The sequence below is a fragment of the Varanus komodoensis genome, unplaced genomic scaffold (assembly GCF_004798865.1).
Source record: "Varanus komodoensis strain SLA01 unplaced genomic scaffold, ASM479886v1 scaffold9, whole genome shotgun sequence".
NCBI lineage: Eukaryota > Metazoa > Chordata > Lepidosauria > Squamata > Varanidae > Varanus > Varanus komodoensis.
The window spans coordinates 18,370,253-18,385,656 of NW_025336598.1; the positions used below are offsets into that span (position 1 = coordinate 18,370,253).

Genomic DNA, 15,404 nt, shown 5'->3' on the forward strand with positions numbered 1-15,404 from the left:
ACCCTTAAACTGAAGCTACTTTCGGCATCCATGAGCTTAAGGCAGCAAAAAGGACAGCCATGTCTGGTGTTGTGACTGAAGAGCAAGCATCTTTCTAAACAAATAGATATGAAAACACTCTTTGGCTCCAATCAAAAGTATCTAGCTGTGCCTACACCCTATTGAATAAATGGGTAAGTTAACCACAAAAGTGATTTTAATAGACTTTAAAGGGGTTAACTCCCTATGCATTAGAGCCAAAATGATGAAGATGGAACTTTTGTAGTGTGGTGGTTAGTGTTGGACTGGGATTTGAGAGATTTGGATTTTAGACCCCATTTGGCCATGAAGTTTTTAGACCCCATTTGGATTTTAGACCCCATTTGGCCACTGGGTGATCTTGGGGCCAGTCATTCATTCTCAGCCTCACCTTCTTGGTAGTTGGGAGGATTGAATGATGAGGAGGAGGCTCAAGTCACCCTGGGTTCCTTGTAAGAAGGAAAAAAGCCAGAAATGTAATAAAAATATTTTTTTCATTATGAAAACTGCCTGCCCCCAAGACATCACATAATCAGTACAGCTACCTGCCAAAGATAATTCAGTTAGATACGGAGCTTGCTTGAAACACATGTCAATGAGGGAGCCAAATTCTCCTTATTTCTGCTTCAAGGTGGGACAATACTTGTTGCCCAGACTACATTCCGGCTACATGATTCCCATTCATTTGGAAACTGAAATTCTGTAGTCTTATATATATATTGATGGCAATATATAAATATGTTATTTATACTGTTTGAGAAACTGGGAGTTCAAAACATTTTATGGCATGAATTACAAGGACCTTAAAAAGATGTTAAGATTGGGAACTGCATACATTACTCTTACGTGGCTTCTTACTCTTTCTGCAGAAACGTGTCCAACGTGATGTCTCAAGGCTTTACTAAAAGGGATCCACAGCCATTTTGTGTCCCTAGCTAGAAAACAGGAGCTGGAAAGGCCCAAAGTAATTCAGGTTTATTAGCATCCTTACCTTCTCCAACACACAGTATAGAAATGGACAGCCTTTCCATGGTTCATTTTTCATGCACATTAATTATGTGAAATTAGAGCCACAGAGAGTGGGCTATTAAATGCTGATTAGACCATAATATCGAGAACTCTACCAGTGCCGGTAATGATGTACCTAATTTTACTTCCAAAGGGAACAGAGTTCATTACAATTTTAATTTGTTTCCCTACAGTTCAATTATAGCATGCTTGATGTGCTATATATTAACCTTCAAGGGCCTGAACGTAAGTCTAGATCCAACCCAAATTGCCTTGCTCGTTCACTGCATATGAACAACACACACACAGCAAGAGTCAGGGCTTTGTTCTGTGTCTCATCCATCCAGCCATCTGCCTTCACATTTTGCACAAGTCTGAAAGACAATGGCAGAATCTCCCCTACAGAAAGATTTCTTCACAGAGAGAAAAGGGGCAGGTTTTTCTGGAGGTCGCTAGGCTAGGCTTCTCCTGGATTTGTTCATTTTCTGTATAGTCATGTGCCCTGCCCCTTGACAACTGCATTCTGCAGTGTCCCAGGTTTACTTCTTCAGTGAGAGATTAAACAAACATTGCTTAACATGGTAAGAGTTCGGATGGTTAAGGAGCCAGCTCGTACTGCCAGCAAAGTGGCTGCAAACTGGATGTGACCAGGCGGGGCTGAGGATGCATAGTTTGCTGGTGTGCTGCACCTAAACAGGGTTCATGTTCCAGTGTAATAGCTCTGGATCACACCATTGTGTCCTTGGTGCTCAGCAGTGAGATACATGACAGCAGCGATGGGCAGGGTCTAAGAGTCTAGGGGACATTTTGCCATCTTCAGAGTCATCCATACACATCAAATGCATGCCAGTTTTACTCAAAGCTCACTCCTTTTTCACACATTAGTATTGCTGAAGTAAAATGGATACTGTGAAGTAAAAGAGACACACCTAACCATTCTAAAGTGACTTCAGTAATTGGAACAGTTCTCCTAAGTTTCATATTGGCAAGAAACAATATGAGACACATCATCAAGTATAAGAAATGGTTACCACTAGTTTTCTTCCTATATGATTTTCAGAAAAGTCTGGGATGCTTTTAGGATCCAGAATTCCTTAGCATCTACAAAAGCCTTCAGTGTTAAGCAGTCGTCCACAGATCTAAGAACTTTGGTGGATAAAGGTCATAGAATTCAACTGAACAGTTTTTCTCTATGGAATCTGGAGATATTTGTTGTCATCTGAGTTTGTTGTTGCCATTTGATTTGCTTTATCATTGAAAAAAGTTGCAGATTGACTATTTTAGCCATAACCCAACATGGGCCATTGGGACATTTTGATTGTTAGCTTTGGGAACAATTGGTTACTTCGTTGCAGATAATCAGAAGTAAATAAGACATTTTAAGGCATTAAAAGTACACTCCTATGCATCAAAAATGAAATATGCACGGAACATACCAGCCTTTTGTAGGTATAGCAACAGTGAATATCTTGAAGGATTTCTCATTCCAAGCTGCTTAACAAAAACAACAACAAAATTAGTGCCTGCCCTACACCCCCTTAAGCTTTTACTTTTAAAGTGAAGAGAGCTGGCAGTGACTAGGAATGGGTGTGCTATTCAAAATCATTTCCCGCAGTCAGAATAATATAATCTGAAGTATGTGTTTTATCCTTAGACAAACAGCCACTTCAGGCCAGGGACTCTCCAGAGTTAATGAAGTTGCACTAAAAAGAAAGAAGAGCACAACAAGGGAATGAGGAAGAGGCCATGATGAAGGAAGAGGAGGGATACACAAAGGGGGGCAGAGAACATACAACATAATAAGGGGCAGGGGGGTGTGATGCGGTATATTTAAAGGGGTGGAAAGGTGAGGCTGCATCAGTTAGTGGTGTGACAGGATGACGGAGCATCTTCTCTCCTGCCTCAGGCCATGGAAGAGTTTGTGCTTGGGCTGCTGGGAAAATAACATTTCCCAGGATTCCTTGCAGCTAAACCAGCTCCCTAATGAAGTTCTCTGTGCCAGGATGCAGGGAGATGCTCTATTTAGGGCTTGCAGCTGCTGAGAAGGGTACGAGCCACATTGTACTCAACTGGTTCTGAGTGGGCCTAGTTTTTCCACCATAGGGATAGTCATGTAAAAAATAGGTCAGTTAGCTGAGCCCAGACATGGGAGAAATGCAGGATTATTAAGAAGTCATTACTAAGAAGCACTCCTTGACTAAGCAGAAGGATTGTGGGGACTTCTTATTCCCCATAAGTCAGGGGTATTAAAAACTAATGGGAATGGAGGCACAGGGCCCCCAGCTGCGCTCATTGCATTCATGGGTGCTAAACACAAGATACAGATTAACCACCTAAAATTTACTGGAATTACATCAGTGCTATTGAATTCAAGTTTGGAGTTATTCTCAGGGGCTACATTCCAGTGATGAGTGAGGCGACCTCAACAGGGACAGGGTCACAATACTGCAATAATTTTTACTTAAAGGGCCAATAACTGAGCCTTTAAAACTTTTAAGCAGAGGCAACTTGCAGGAAGCAGAATCCACCACACAACTTGCAGTCAGGCAAAGCTGCATGGCCATCTGGGGAACCCCACAGGATTAGGCTGGAGAGCTGGATTTGCCTTAGGGTCAAAAGACTGGGCTTACCCCTTTGTAAGCATGTTTAGGATTGCAGAGTCCCAACGCTGTTAAACCAAGCAAAATAAGGAGCAGTTAAATTAAATTGGAACATATTGGAAATAAAAGCAGGAGAAATAACAAGTCATTGAATGTTTTCCTATATGGAATGAACCAGCCTCCATAATGATTAATGTAAAATTGCTTTCAATCCTGGGTAAGTTAAAGTTGAGATTCAAAAAGGGGGTAAAAATTATTTTCTATGTTACCAGAGCATAATTTAAAAGGGAAAACATATGGTATTAACATAAACACCAGTTAGTACCAACTCAGTAACGACTGTAAACAAAAATAAGGGAAACTCAACTCAGAACTGAAACTGGAATAATTACCATCATTAGCTCTTTTTAAAGGGTGATGGCAGTAGCCTGACCCCAACACATCTCCTAACTAGTGTTTTGGTTTTTGCACATCCAAGGCAGTTTGGGCTTATTATTGAAATTGGTTCATTTAAAAAACCCCCAACTGGGAACATCCAAATTTTGGGGCATGCCTAAAGTAGACCTTGACTTCCATCTACTAAATATTTTGAGGCTGCTGGGTTTGCTTCTGTGAAGACATGCATGTGATTATAATGTAAGAGTAGTCTCATTCAGGAGCTCAAAAGAATGCATGTGGCTTTAGCATGCCCCCATGTCTCTGGATGTGCCGATTTTGCCCGCCCCACACACACACACCCCATTCAGACCTTGCCAGTTCAACAAGGTAAACACTGAACTGAGAAGAGTCGCTTTTCTGTGCATGATGCTCTTCCAGAGCTCACCTGGAGCTCTCACACGTTCACCTGAATACCTGAACATAGCCCCAAGTAGGGCTCCAATAGTTTAGAGAAAGTAGCTTATTCAGATTTTCAGAGCTTATGCTTTATCAACATCACAGTGTCCCACAATTTCCACCCTTGCTCTATAGAAGCCCTCTTTGCATAGCTAAAAAAAACACCATTTTTTAAAAGTGTAATTGTCAAGATAGAAAGAACTACAACTATGAGGAGAGGGGGCATCTGTAGATGAAGCCCTTGCCATAACCCAAAGGCATTTACAAGGAACTCCAACTTTTTCTATGGTTGGCCAGACAGAATCTACCTGCCACAGGACTGGGCCCTCAACTGTTGTAATGTTTTTAATGGTCTTCAGTTTTATAGGTTTAAATTGCTATGCACTGCATTTATGGTTTTTTAGCAAAAAGGAAAAAAGTGATATATAATAAGAAACAATAAACATTGCCATCTCCCTCTTTACAATTCATCGTCTTTTTTTCTTTCTTTCCTGACTCTTTGCAAATAGTGACCTGCTCACAGGAAGTACTTCTGCCAATTCTGGAGGTTTTTTCCCATGTTCCCCATGGCACAGTCTACTGCATTAAGCAGGGTCCACAAATCTATGTACTGTTTTGGAGGGGACTGGAGAAACTGCCATTTGGAGTCTGCTTCCGGCAGCTGGGATTACATAGTGAAATCTGGATCCAACCCATTACATTTCAAAATTTCTTCAGCAGAGTGAATGGTAGCAAGGAACTGGTACCTTAACTCCAGCAAAGATAGGTGGCATAGGGACTAAGACACTTCTCTTCTGGCACAGGCTTTTTAAAAAACTTTTATACCCCGTCCTCCAGTTTGACGTCTCTGGATGGTTTATAACAAAGGCTTGGTCTTATAATGGAAGAAACTTACCATCCTTTTCACTCTCGAAAGAGCACTATCTTCCAGTAGATGGTTTAAAATAAAATAAAATAAAATAAAATAAAATAAAATAAAATAAACCACAAGGAAAAAATAAAATAACATTTCCCCAAGAAACTCTACAATATACAGATTTTGTTTATAAAATGCCAGCTTTCATTTTTCACACTGAATTGATTCATTGCTGATCAGCCTGAGCAGCATGTGAGATAGTAAAACCGAAGAGGCAGAAGAGCAGCTTTTTTATCAGAAATTAAATACAAGGAGATTAAAAATGGCAATTGCCTTGACTTATAAGATACTGAGAAGAGGCAACCGGGCTCCCAGTGAGCTCATAGTATAATTCAGAAGGCATTTTCACTTCCGAAACACCTGCCATTTGTCATTGCTATCCATGACTGTTGTCAGAAAACAATCACAAAGATCTCATTGTAAGGTTTTAGTAAATTCAAATTAATTTTAGTTAGTGGAAGTTATTAATGTGTAAAGGCTTCACCCCAAAGGATGCACTTTCAATTGTACTGCTAATTTCCTCTCAATATCTGGAATGTTTATGAACATTCCGTAGCATCATAATATCTCAGCTAATGCTGGTATTTCAGCTTTGTATTTACATACAATGGCACAATTTACATAAGGGGTGGGAAGTGTTTCAGCTCTGGAAAGGGGAAAATGTCAGGTGGTATGCCCCAAACACAAAATTAACACAGCAGAAAATAGGTTGGACTAGGACCTTTTCTACATGTACTTAGAGTGCTTTAAGAAACAATAATACTACACAAGGCACTTGTGTAGTATTGGCACAAGGCACTTACCATTTGAAGTACTGCAGTGTGCTATATAATCTCAGGATTCTACCAGCTCATTCTGTTCTCTGCATAGGGCAATATTTTACAGTTTAACACTGTAGTACATAACAGCCCATTATACTACATTAGTGGGTTCTGAGTCATACTTACTAGTCAAATTATTATTAGTTTGGTGAGATTATTCATGCTTATGGACAAGTTTGCAACCCATGACAGGGACTGAGAGAGCATCATCTTTGCATAAAAGTACATAGCCCATGCTTTCTGGGTCGGCTTTCCTTCCTTGAACTGCCAAATCATTTATCAAACTTCTCAGAGCTTTACCAAAAATATACCACAAACTCGACTATGGCTGGCACATCAGTGTTTCTTTCACCAGAAACTGGTGCTTAATGCAGCAGTCCTGTTTGCTGTGTGAAGTATGGCAATGCCTACAGGAACAGGTTGGATGGGAACAAGAGGAGGACGACACAAAACTGGTAGATGCACATCAAGAGCTTTACTGGATGGTGGTCTATTAAGGCAGCTGTCAGTTCATTCTTCAAATTAGGTAATCCATTCCCAGTAATATTTATTATTGGGTGAGTCCATTGTGTCAGTATTTCTTCAAGGTTATAGGGCATTTTAGAGAAAAGATCAACTCGGGGACCTAGAACATGATTATTCTAAGACTATAGCCCATTGTCATTTTTCTCCAGGTCTAATAATCTATGGGAGTAAAGCAGATGTTGGAACTGCTGATGCATCTTAATTTGTTCTTGCGGTATCTTCAGAGTATGCCCAAGAGCTGCAGGGAGTTATCAAGTAGCAGCAGACTCACCTCTGATTGGAGGTGAGAAATATCACCCAGTACATCTCCTGTACTTTAAGCTGATGATGTCCAGCTGTTTGGAAAGTAAGATTTTGCCAACCTGAGGCACATCTGGCTTAGGAAGTTGGCAAACTAAAGAAATCAAAGAAAACAAGTCTAAGAAAGGAGTGTGCTAGCTGCAATATTCAGATTTTGCTATCACCACACTTCTCCCTAGAGTAGTAGATAGCACCCATTTCTTTTCAACTGACATTTACATATAAATACACTTGATGTCTGTACACTATACACTGCCAACGTATTTCATTTCCTAGAACAATTAGCAAATTGATTTACAAATCTGAACTTTCTTCATGGAGGGCTCGGTGCCTCTCTAGAACCATGTGGAGTTCTTGAATAACATTTGCAGGAAGTTTCTTATCAGATTCCAATTGAGTTCGACTGGCTTTGTCCTCAGTTTTCTTTGATGACTTTGATTCTTTGTAAGGTCGTTGGTGCAAGTCAACCACATCTTCATCCATGTCATCTAAACAGATCAGGCTTCTATGCTTTCTTGTGCAGCTTCGAGCTTTTTCTTCTTTGCGTTCCAGACACTGAGCCACCCTTGAGACTCTTTCCTTTAAACTCTTTTTGTCTTCATTTAAATTATTTTCAGATTCCAGTCCTGAATTCTGAATGAAGAGAAGAAATTGAATTGCATACATAATACATTCCTGAATAATTATCTGTTGTTCATCATTTTTAAAGCAATAGTGTCCATCAACCTGGGGATTTGTTTAGTGTGCAAGAACTCTAAGATTAATCTGACTTTCTCACATAAGTAAGACTTCCCCCCCCCTCATTAATTTCCATTTTGGGATGAGATCCATTTTATCCACACCCCTTTCCATTCCATTATTCAGATGTGAAATGGGAAGGAAAACCACTTTATTATTAATATTATGGATTTCCCAAATGCTTACAGAATGATACCAGCTTTTACCCCTTTAGGCTTCCAATCTGAACACTTAAAGGACAGAAAAAGGAGATGGGTTTGAATACACTAGAATGAAAAGCTAAACAACAGTACAAGAATCCAGATTAACATCTTGTGATAAAGAGGGATGGACCAGTAAAGGGGGAAAGGATGCTGTTAGGGAACGGCAGATGTAATTTGGCGTTTCTGAGAAATGAGACCAAAGAATGTAAGAAGGGTCATGGAGAAAGCAGAACTGAAGAATTAAGACATTTGAAAGTCTATAGACATTTATGTTATCAGTATTATCATTCATCGCATATGAAAAGTTTCTTCCCTATTCCCAAATTGGCAACTCAAAAATGAACCATGCCCACACAGACAAGCCGTCTGCTGTCTCCCCATATGGTTTCAGTGATTTCTAGTTGAGTGACTGGGTAAGATAGAGCAATAAATTTTCTTTTCTCCTTACCTTGCCTAGACATAGAATTAAATACTTATACTCAAAAGACTCAACTGTATTCCTAGTGGGAACTTAAGATTCATCTTAGAATTCACATACATTGAAGAGACAAATCCCATTGGACCCAAAATGTCTGCTGCAATACGAGTAGGCTTCTGTTGCTATGGCTCCAACCAATTCTTTCTTCAAGTCAAACAACATTATAATGGAAATATAAGTCTGTTAAGTTCCAGAAGAGGCTTAATTTACCACTACAGCTATTTAGTACAATTCTAGGATATACATTTCAAGAACTGCCTTGCTCCATTGGGAATAAACAGAGATAGAGCACAGGAAAAAATGGTTAGAGTCTTTAAAGTACAGCCATTTTAATTCTAATGGATACCTCCCCCCAGTTAAGACTTTTCTTTCATAAATCTGACAAAAATAAACAAAATTATTTATTATTTCCCATGTAGTTACATGAATCTCACAAAAATATTTCACAAACTACATCCACATATTATATCATAAATTCAAAAATAATAATATACTGAGTTCATTTCATGCACTCTAGATTTAGTGTGTATGTCTTTATCTTCCTTCATCTGCAGTTTATAGATGCCATTTTTAACTTTGACATTTCTTTGTACTCTGGCTTAGTGTGTGCATAGATGCACTGGCCTATGTTATGCTCTAATGATCAATGAAGTATTATATAAAAAGAGAGCAACACAAATGCTGATCATCAAATTTAGCCAGCAAACCTACCTGTGCTGTGTTGGTCTTCACTTTTGGAGAACATCTTTCATGCTGGATTGGTATTAAAGGCAAGCCACCAATTTTTGGATTTTTTGTAATAGATTGCTTTCTTGTTTTTCCATCTGGTGGACAGGTATCACTGAGCTATGGAAGAAGACTTATGTCATTGTCATCCCTACAACAAACTGAAAACCATTTACTATACAAGAATAGTATATTTTAAGACATGGCTGCATTTTTAAATATGAATATAGGAATGTGCGTATTTCAGAAGCCATTTACAAGGATTCAGTGTCAGAAGCTGCCCCTCTGCTTCCTGCTGAAGACAAGTCACCAAACACAAGATAGTGCTATTGATAACAAGCCAGATAGAACTACTCCCAAGTCAGGGTTCCTCAACACAGACCTTTTGGACAAATCCAACCCTCTGGGATTCACAGGGTTCACACATCCTTTCTTTCCATCCACTAACTGTTTGAAGTTTTCCCAGCTCTTACATGATTCTCTTCCTCTCTGTCTAAAAAGCTAAATTATGGATGGATAAATGAATTATATCTGCCTTTGGTGTTACTAACCACAAGAAAGTAGCCCAAGATGGTCTTTGAAACAAAATCTGGTCCTTGGGCCAAAAGGTCAACATTTTATTTATTTATTTATTTATTAAAACATTTCTATGCTGCCCCTTGCCAACATCCTTTCCCTAGATCCTGATGTGTTTCTATTAGCCATGCTTCAAACTGAAACCTAACTAGAATCACTTTGACAAGGACCTTAAGCATGTGCAGGTGCATATAACCAGGGCTCCCTCCATGACAACAGGTATTTTGATTGACTCTGGTTCTGGTTCCCATTCTAGCTGAAAAAGCCCTGTATGTTTGCAATTGTTCAGATGCAAAACTTCTTTCAGACTGAAGTGGAAAATGTAGCAGACAGGGCTGTGCATCTGGCATGCAAGTTGCCATTCAGAGGTAGATCTAGCTCTCAACTCTCTCAAAAGCCCCTTCATGGTCTTATTCCTGATCACTTAAGCTTAATGTTAAAACTTTGCACATCAGCATCTAAACTTGACCCTTGGAAAAAGCTACCAGAGTTGGGAAGCATCTGGTTCAGGATGAACAATCCCCAGAAAGTGAGGATATCCAAATGGGGATGCAGTAGAATTAAGCAATGAGCACAGAAGCCGAAACATCCATGGAAAAATACATGTGCCAGAGGCATTTGGAGAGGATGCTAATGAAAGAAGCTTCTTAGTTAAAATGAACCAACCAGCTGTATTATTTGGCTTTAAAAGGGAACATAGGTATAGTGAGTATAACAGGACAGAGTATTGCAGGAATAATCACCTGCACACAATTGGTTTAGTAAATACATGACATTTCTATGTATCATAAATGATGGTGCCCTGGAAAAGCTGGTCATGGATTCAACCAAAAGGAGGCCACTGTAGCTTCAGTTCTATGCTGCAGTGTAGACTCAGTAGACTCAGTTTTATGTGGCAGCTTGAGGCAAGCTATAAGGGTCACTGAGCTGACTGGAAACAGGGACCATTGAACAATTAAGCTTAACATATGTAAATAGACAATTGCTAAAGAACTACATCAAAGCAAGGGACTGCTAAAAAATGAAGGGACTAATACAAATGAAATGCAGATGAAAAGTCAAGAAGGTTGAATACATCCAGAAAGTCTGGAGGTCACTTTAGAAGAATAAACACAATAAGAAGAGCTCAGCTAGAACGTATACTGAATAAAGCTACAGCCAAGTCCAAGAAGATGCCACTTGTAGTTCATGAACAGGATCAGGAAATTTTTAGAACCAAAGAAAGGTTCCTTCAGAAGACAGAAGTCTTGCCCAAATGAGAACAAAAAGGAACATTTTTGTACAGACAAAAATGCATTTTATCCACTAAATTATGCATTCTCAGAGCTAGAGACTGCCTTCCTACATTGACATTTCAAACTGTTAGGGCAACCGTTGAGTTACATTTCACACTTTTGTCTCCAGAGTTTGATCTTGTGTCAACAGGACCCAAACAGAATTGCTAAGCTAGAGATGAGTGCGATTTTTATGTTATCACTGTCAGCAGTCTGTGAACTTATTCATTCTGACTCTAGGCATGTTAATCCCCTGAGATGTCCTCAGAATCCCAATTTGAGGTCTGCTTCCATAACAGTTGCTGTTTTAGAGAGGCAAATGGAATATTGTTCTGGGAAGATTTGCTTTCAAAAGCCATTCTACACATCTGTGTTCTATAACAAGGGTATCATCTAGCAATCACCACAGCACTCAAAGGGACCTCCAGTGGCACCCACAAAGCAATCTATCTCCTGCACCCTTCAAACACCTTAAGAAAAAAAAAAACACTTACAGAATTGTTAGGGTAGTTATCTTTCTTTTCCTTTCTGGACTCTAGCTTTGCACTTTCGCTCGCCTTGGCTCTTGGCTCTTGCCTTAGGCCTCACCGTTTCTCTCCCTCTTCCCATGCTGTTTGTCCCCTTTCCCAGCTTCTAGCTCTGCTCTTTCTCGTCCCTCTATGCTTTGCCATTTCCCAGTCTCTAGCCTCATGATTCCTCCACCCACCCCATCTTTAGCTCATTTTCGACTCATCCCCCAACACACAACCCAATCATTACATAACTAGCAAACACTCTGTGGGATCCATTTGTGGTGATGTCCTTAGCAGCTTTTCAAATTTCCGAATGTGTCCATAGGTCTGAAAAGCTTGGGACCTCTGATCTCTAAGGTCATCAAGATTGAGCATCACCCAGAAAGTTCATTCATCCAAACTAACAGAATTGCCCTGTATGCATTACAAAGCTAGACGCAAGGGCTTCCCTCAATGATACATCAATGAAAACAGTTGATGTATCATTATACATGGGATCAACAATTCCCATGAGATGAACACGGAAATTAAAGCTTATGAATTTGTTAGACATCTAGGTGCTAAAAGACACCTTTATAGCTGAGGGTTAATGATATTTCAACACTCAGGTATTCTCAATGGCAAAGCAGGTGGTTGCTAAGAAAAAGTGCTCTAAAATGAGTTGGGCAAATAATATGGAATAACACACATCAAAATGATGTATAACATAAACAGGGTCATAAGTACTATGGGTAATGAAATTACAAAGGATAGTTGTCTGTTACAACATACATTTTATTTAATCTTAGGGTATCGGCGGCAATGTATGCCTAAGTTTGAATGGTGGGGTTGGCTTAAATGAGTGTGTTGGTTTAAATGAGTGTGTTGGTGTGTATACAAACAAGAACACAGCTAAACAGATGTACAAACATATTTTACACATATAGTAAAGTAGAAATGCTTTTTCTGGAGCTCAGTGAATAATAGAAAAAGTGTGAATAATAGAAAAAGTTATACCTGTGCAATAAAAATGCTGCTTAGCCATTCCAGCTGAGAGTCCTGTCCATCACAACATAAATGCCTGAAAATATAGATTAACATAAATTCAGGGCCAGCAGCATAATGGCCTGGAAGCCAATCAGGCTGCAGTTAGTGGGCATCACAATTTTGGTGACTACAAATCCTTAATGATTCAGAAGAAATTAAACAACAGCAAAGAATGTGGCATACACATGAATTTAAGCAAAGCAGCTTATAGTGAACATGCTCAATAGACAGATCTAAGCACTATTCAAGCCAAACTGTGTTTAGTTTTGACATTTCTTGTGGAGAAAAAGGGAGCCATATGCCACCGTTAATCAAGTTTGATCAAATATGTTTCTAATATTTGATTAGTCATGAATCCCTTTTGACATATAATTCCTCAGCAGCTTGTTATAGGGCTAAAATGAGATCGCACTCTGTGTGCTATATAGTCCTTAAATGCACACATACATGCAAAAACACATATATGCACATGAAAGTCAGACTTCAGCTGGGGAAAAACACAAGCACAGTTCATATATAGAATAGAAATGTAATAATAATAATAATAATAATAATAATAATAATAATAATAATATATGTGATATGCCTCATTACTGATAGCTTTTCCAGTACTGCAGTTTTTCAGAAAGGAAGAATTGATTGGCATACCTAATGTTACAGTTTCAGCTTCAACCACCACCAAGCAGAGCCAAAGAAATCTGAATATGGCAGAGGAGAAGGAACCCTTTTTAACTGTAATTAAAAATAATTATTAGCAATTGCTAATTACTAATAACTTACCAGAGGAACTTTTCCATATACAAGGTTAGGCCCCAGCTGCAAACAAAAACCACAACAAATGTGAACATGTGCTTATTGTATATGAACTTGGCAAATACAAGGTGAAGAGCACTTGGGAATTTAGTTAAATTTCTGGAAGCCAAATCATTACTTCATTGTTCAGAACAGTACAGTAATTTCAAGACAGTCATACAAAAAGGAATAACCAAATCACAGAGGGCTCTGTGTTAATTTGCTTGTTGTTTTCTATATGTTTGTGGCATAGATCAGAGGAAGGTAATGTGGTACCCACATGGAACAGCACACCTCAGACAGCCCATTGGGCTGCCCAATCCTTTCCAGTTTTTACTGTTATAATTGACACATTTTCTAGGAGCAGTCAGGATGGCTGTTAAACAGGCTGCTGCTGGTCCTCAACACTGCGCATTCAAAAGAGTTGTTTAGTGGGGATCACATCTGGCCTGTGACTTATCTTAAGTCTTTTGGGCAGGTTATTTGTCCTTTGCAATGTGTGAGAAGAGCTGCATCTGAATTTTTAGTACTTCCTCCTTCTCCCTGTGAAAGGTGTGGGCGGTAGCGGTTGCCCCTTCTCTCCTCTCAGGGAGGATTAAAACACTCTGCAAGGTGGTTTAGACTAGTCTTTCTCAACCTGGATTACAACTCCCAGCATTCCTGACCATCGGCTATGCTGGATGGGGCTGATGAGAACTGAAGCAGGAAGCATCTGGAGAGTATCAGGCAGGGAAGCCTGGAATAGACAATTTGAGATCCTCGTTCTTGGATGATTCGATTTCTGGGAATACCTCCCTATTGCTAGAATTCAGGTCAGATGTTCCTAGACAATTTCAGCACATAACCAATACAGCCCACAAGAGCTACTGCACTGAGATGAGAAAAGGCCATTCAATAAAGTAATTTCAGAACACAGAAGCATTAAAACAGAACAAATTATTATCTTTGGCTGAAGAACAACATACATTATAAGGATGTAATTTAACAGAGAACAAAAGATGAATATAGATTTGCTTCGTTGTTCTATTTTATTTTCTTTCTAACAGTCATTGGGAAAGCAGAACTTCTGGCTGAAAAGAAACCAAAACACTACTGTTTCTACACTCCACAAGACAGTGTGGTGTAGTGGTTAGAGAGTTGGATTGGGATTCAGCTATGCAGTTCACTGAGTGACCTGGGTCAGTCACTGCCTCTCAGTATAACCTACAGTATATCACAGAAGTGAGTACACCCCTCACATTTTGTAAATATTTTATTATATCTTCTCATGTGACAACCCTGAAGAAATGACACTTTGCTACAATGTAAAGTAGTAAGTATACAGCTTGTATAACAGTGTAAATTCGCTGTCCCCTCAAAATAACTCAACACACAGCCATTAATGTCTAAAACACTGGCAACAAAAGAGAGTACACCCCTAAGTGAAACTGTCCAAATTGGGCATTATTAGCCATTTTCCCTCCCTGGTGTCATGTGACCCATTAGTGTTACAAGGTCTCAGGTGTGAATAGGGAACAGGTGTGTTAAATTTGGTATTATTGCTCTCACTCTCTCATACTGGTCACTGGAAGTTCAACATGGCACCTCATGGCAAAGAACTCTGAGGATCTGAAAAAAAGAATTGTTGCTCTACATAAAGATGGCTTAGGCTATAAGAAGATTGCCAAGACCCTGAAACTGAGCTGCAGCACGGTGGCCAAGACCACACAGCAGTTTAACAGGACAGGTTCCACTCAGAACAGGCCTCGCCATGGTTGACCAAAGAAGTTGAGTGCACGTGCTCAGCGTCATATCCAGAGGTTGGCTTTGGAAAATAGACATATGAGTGCTGCCAGCATTGCTGCAGAGGTTGAAGGGGTGGTGGGTCAGCCTGTCAGTGCTCAGACCATACGCCGCACACTGCATCAAATTGGTCTGCAGGGCTGTCGTCCCAGAAGGAAGCCTCTTCTAAAGATGATGCACAAGAAAGCCCGCAAATAGTTTGCTGAAGACAAGCAGACTAAGGACATAGATTACTGGAACCATGTCCTGTGGTCTGATGAGACCAAGATAAACTT

The 15,404-nt window shown here is 39.6% G+C and overlaps 1 protein-coding gene across 1 annotated transcript in view; it reads right to left on the bottom strand.

The window, feature by feature from the left end:
- Nucleotides 1-6,217: 6,217 nt before the first annotated feature.
- Nucleotides 6,218-15,404, bottom strand: part of ARAP2 (ArfGAP with RhoGAP domain, ankyrin repeat and PH domain 2) — a 113,413-nt gene continuing 104,226 nt past the window's right edge. The window contains exons 29-32 of the mRNA XM_044418265.1: nucleotides 13,336-13,371; nucleotides 12,526-12,589; nucleotides 9,153-9,287; nucleotides 6,218-7,655 (exon numbers count right to left, since the gene is read on the bottom strand). Of these exons, the coding sequence (XP_044274200.1) occupies nucleotides 7,317-7,655; nucleotides 9,153-9,287; nucleotides 12,526-12,589; nucleotides 13,336-13,371 (574 nt within the window). The 3' untranslated portion in view covers nucleotides 6,218-7,316. The remainder of the gene's footprint in view (nucleotides 7,656-9,152; nucleotides 9,288-12,525; nucleotides 12,590-13,335; nucleotides 13,372-15,404) is intronic.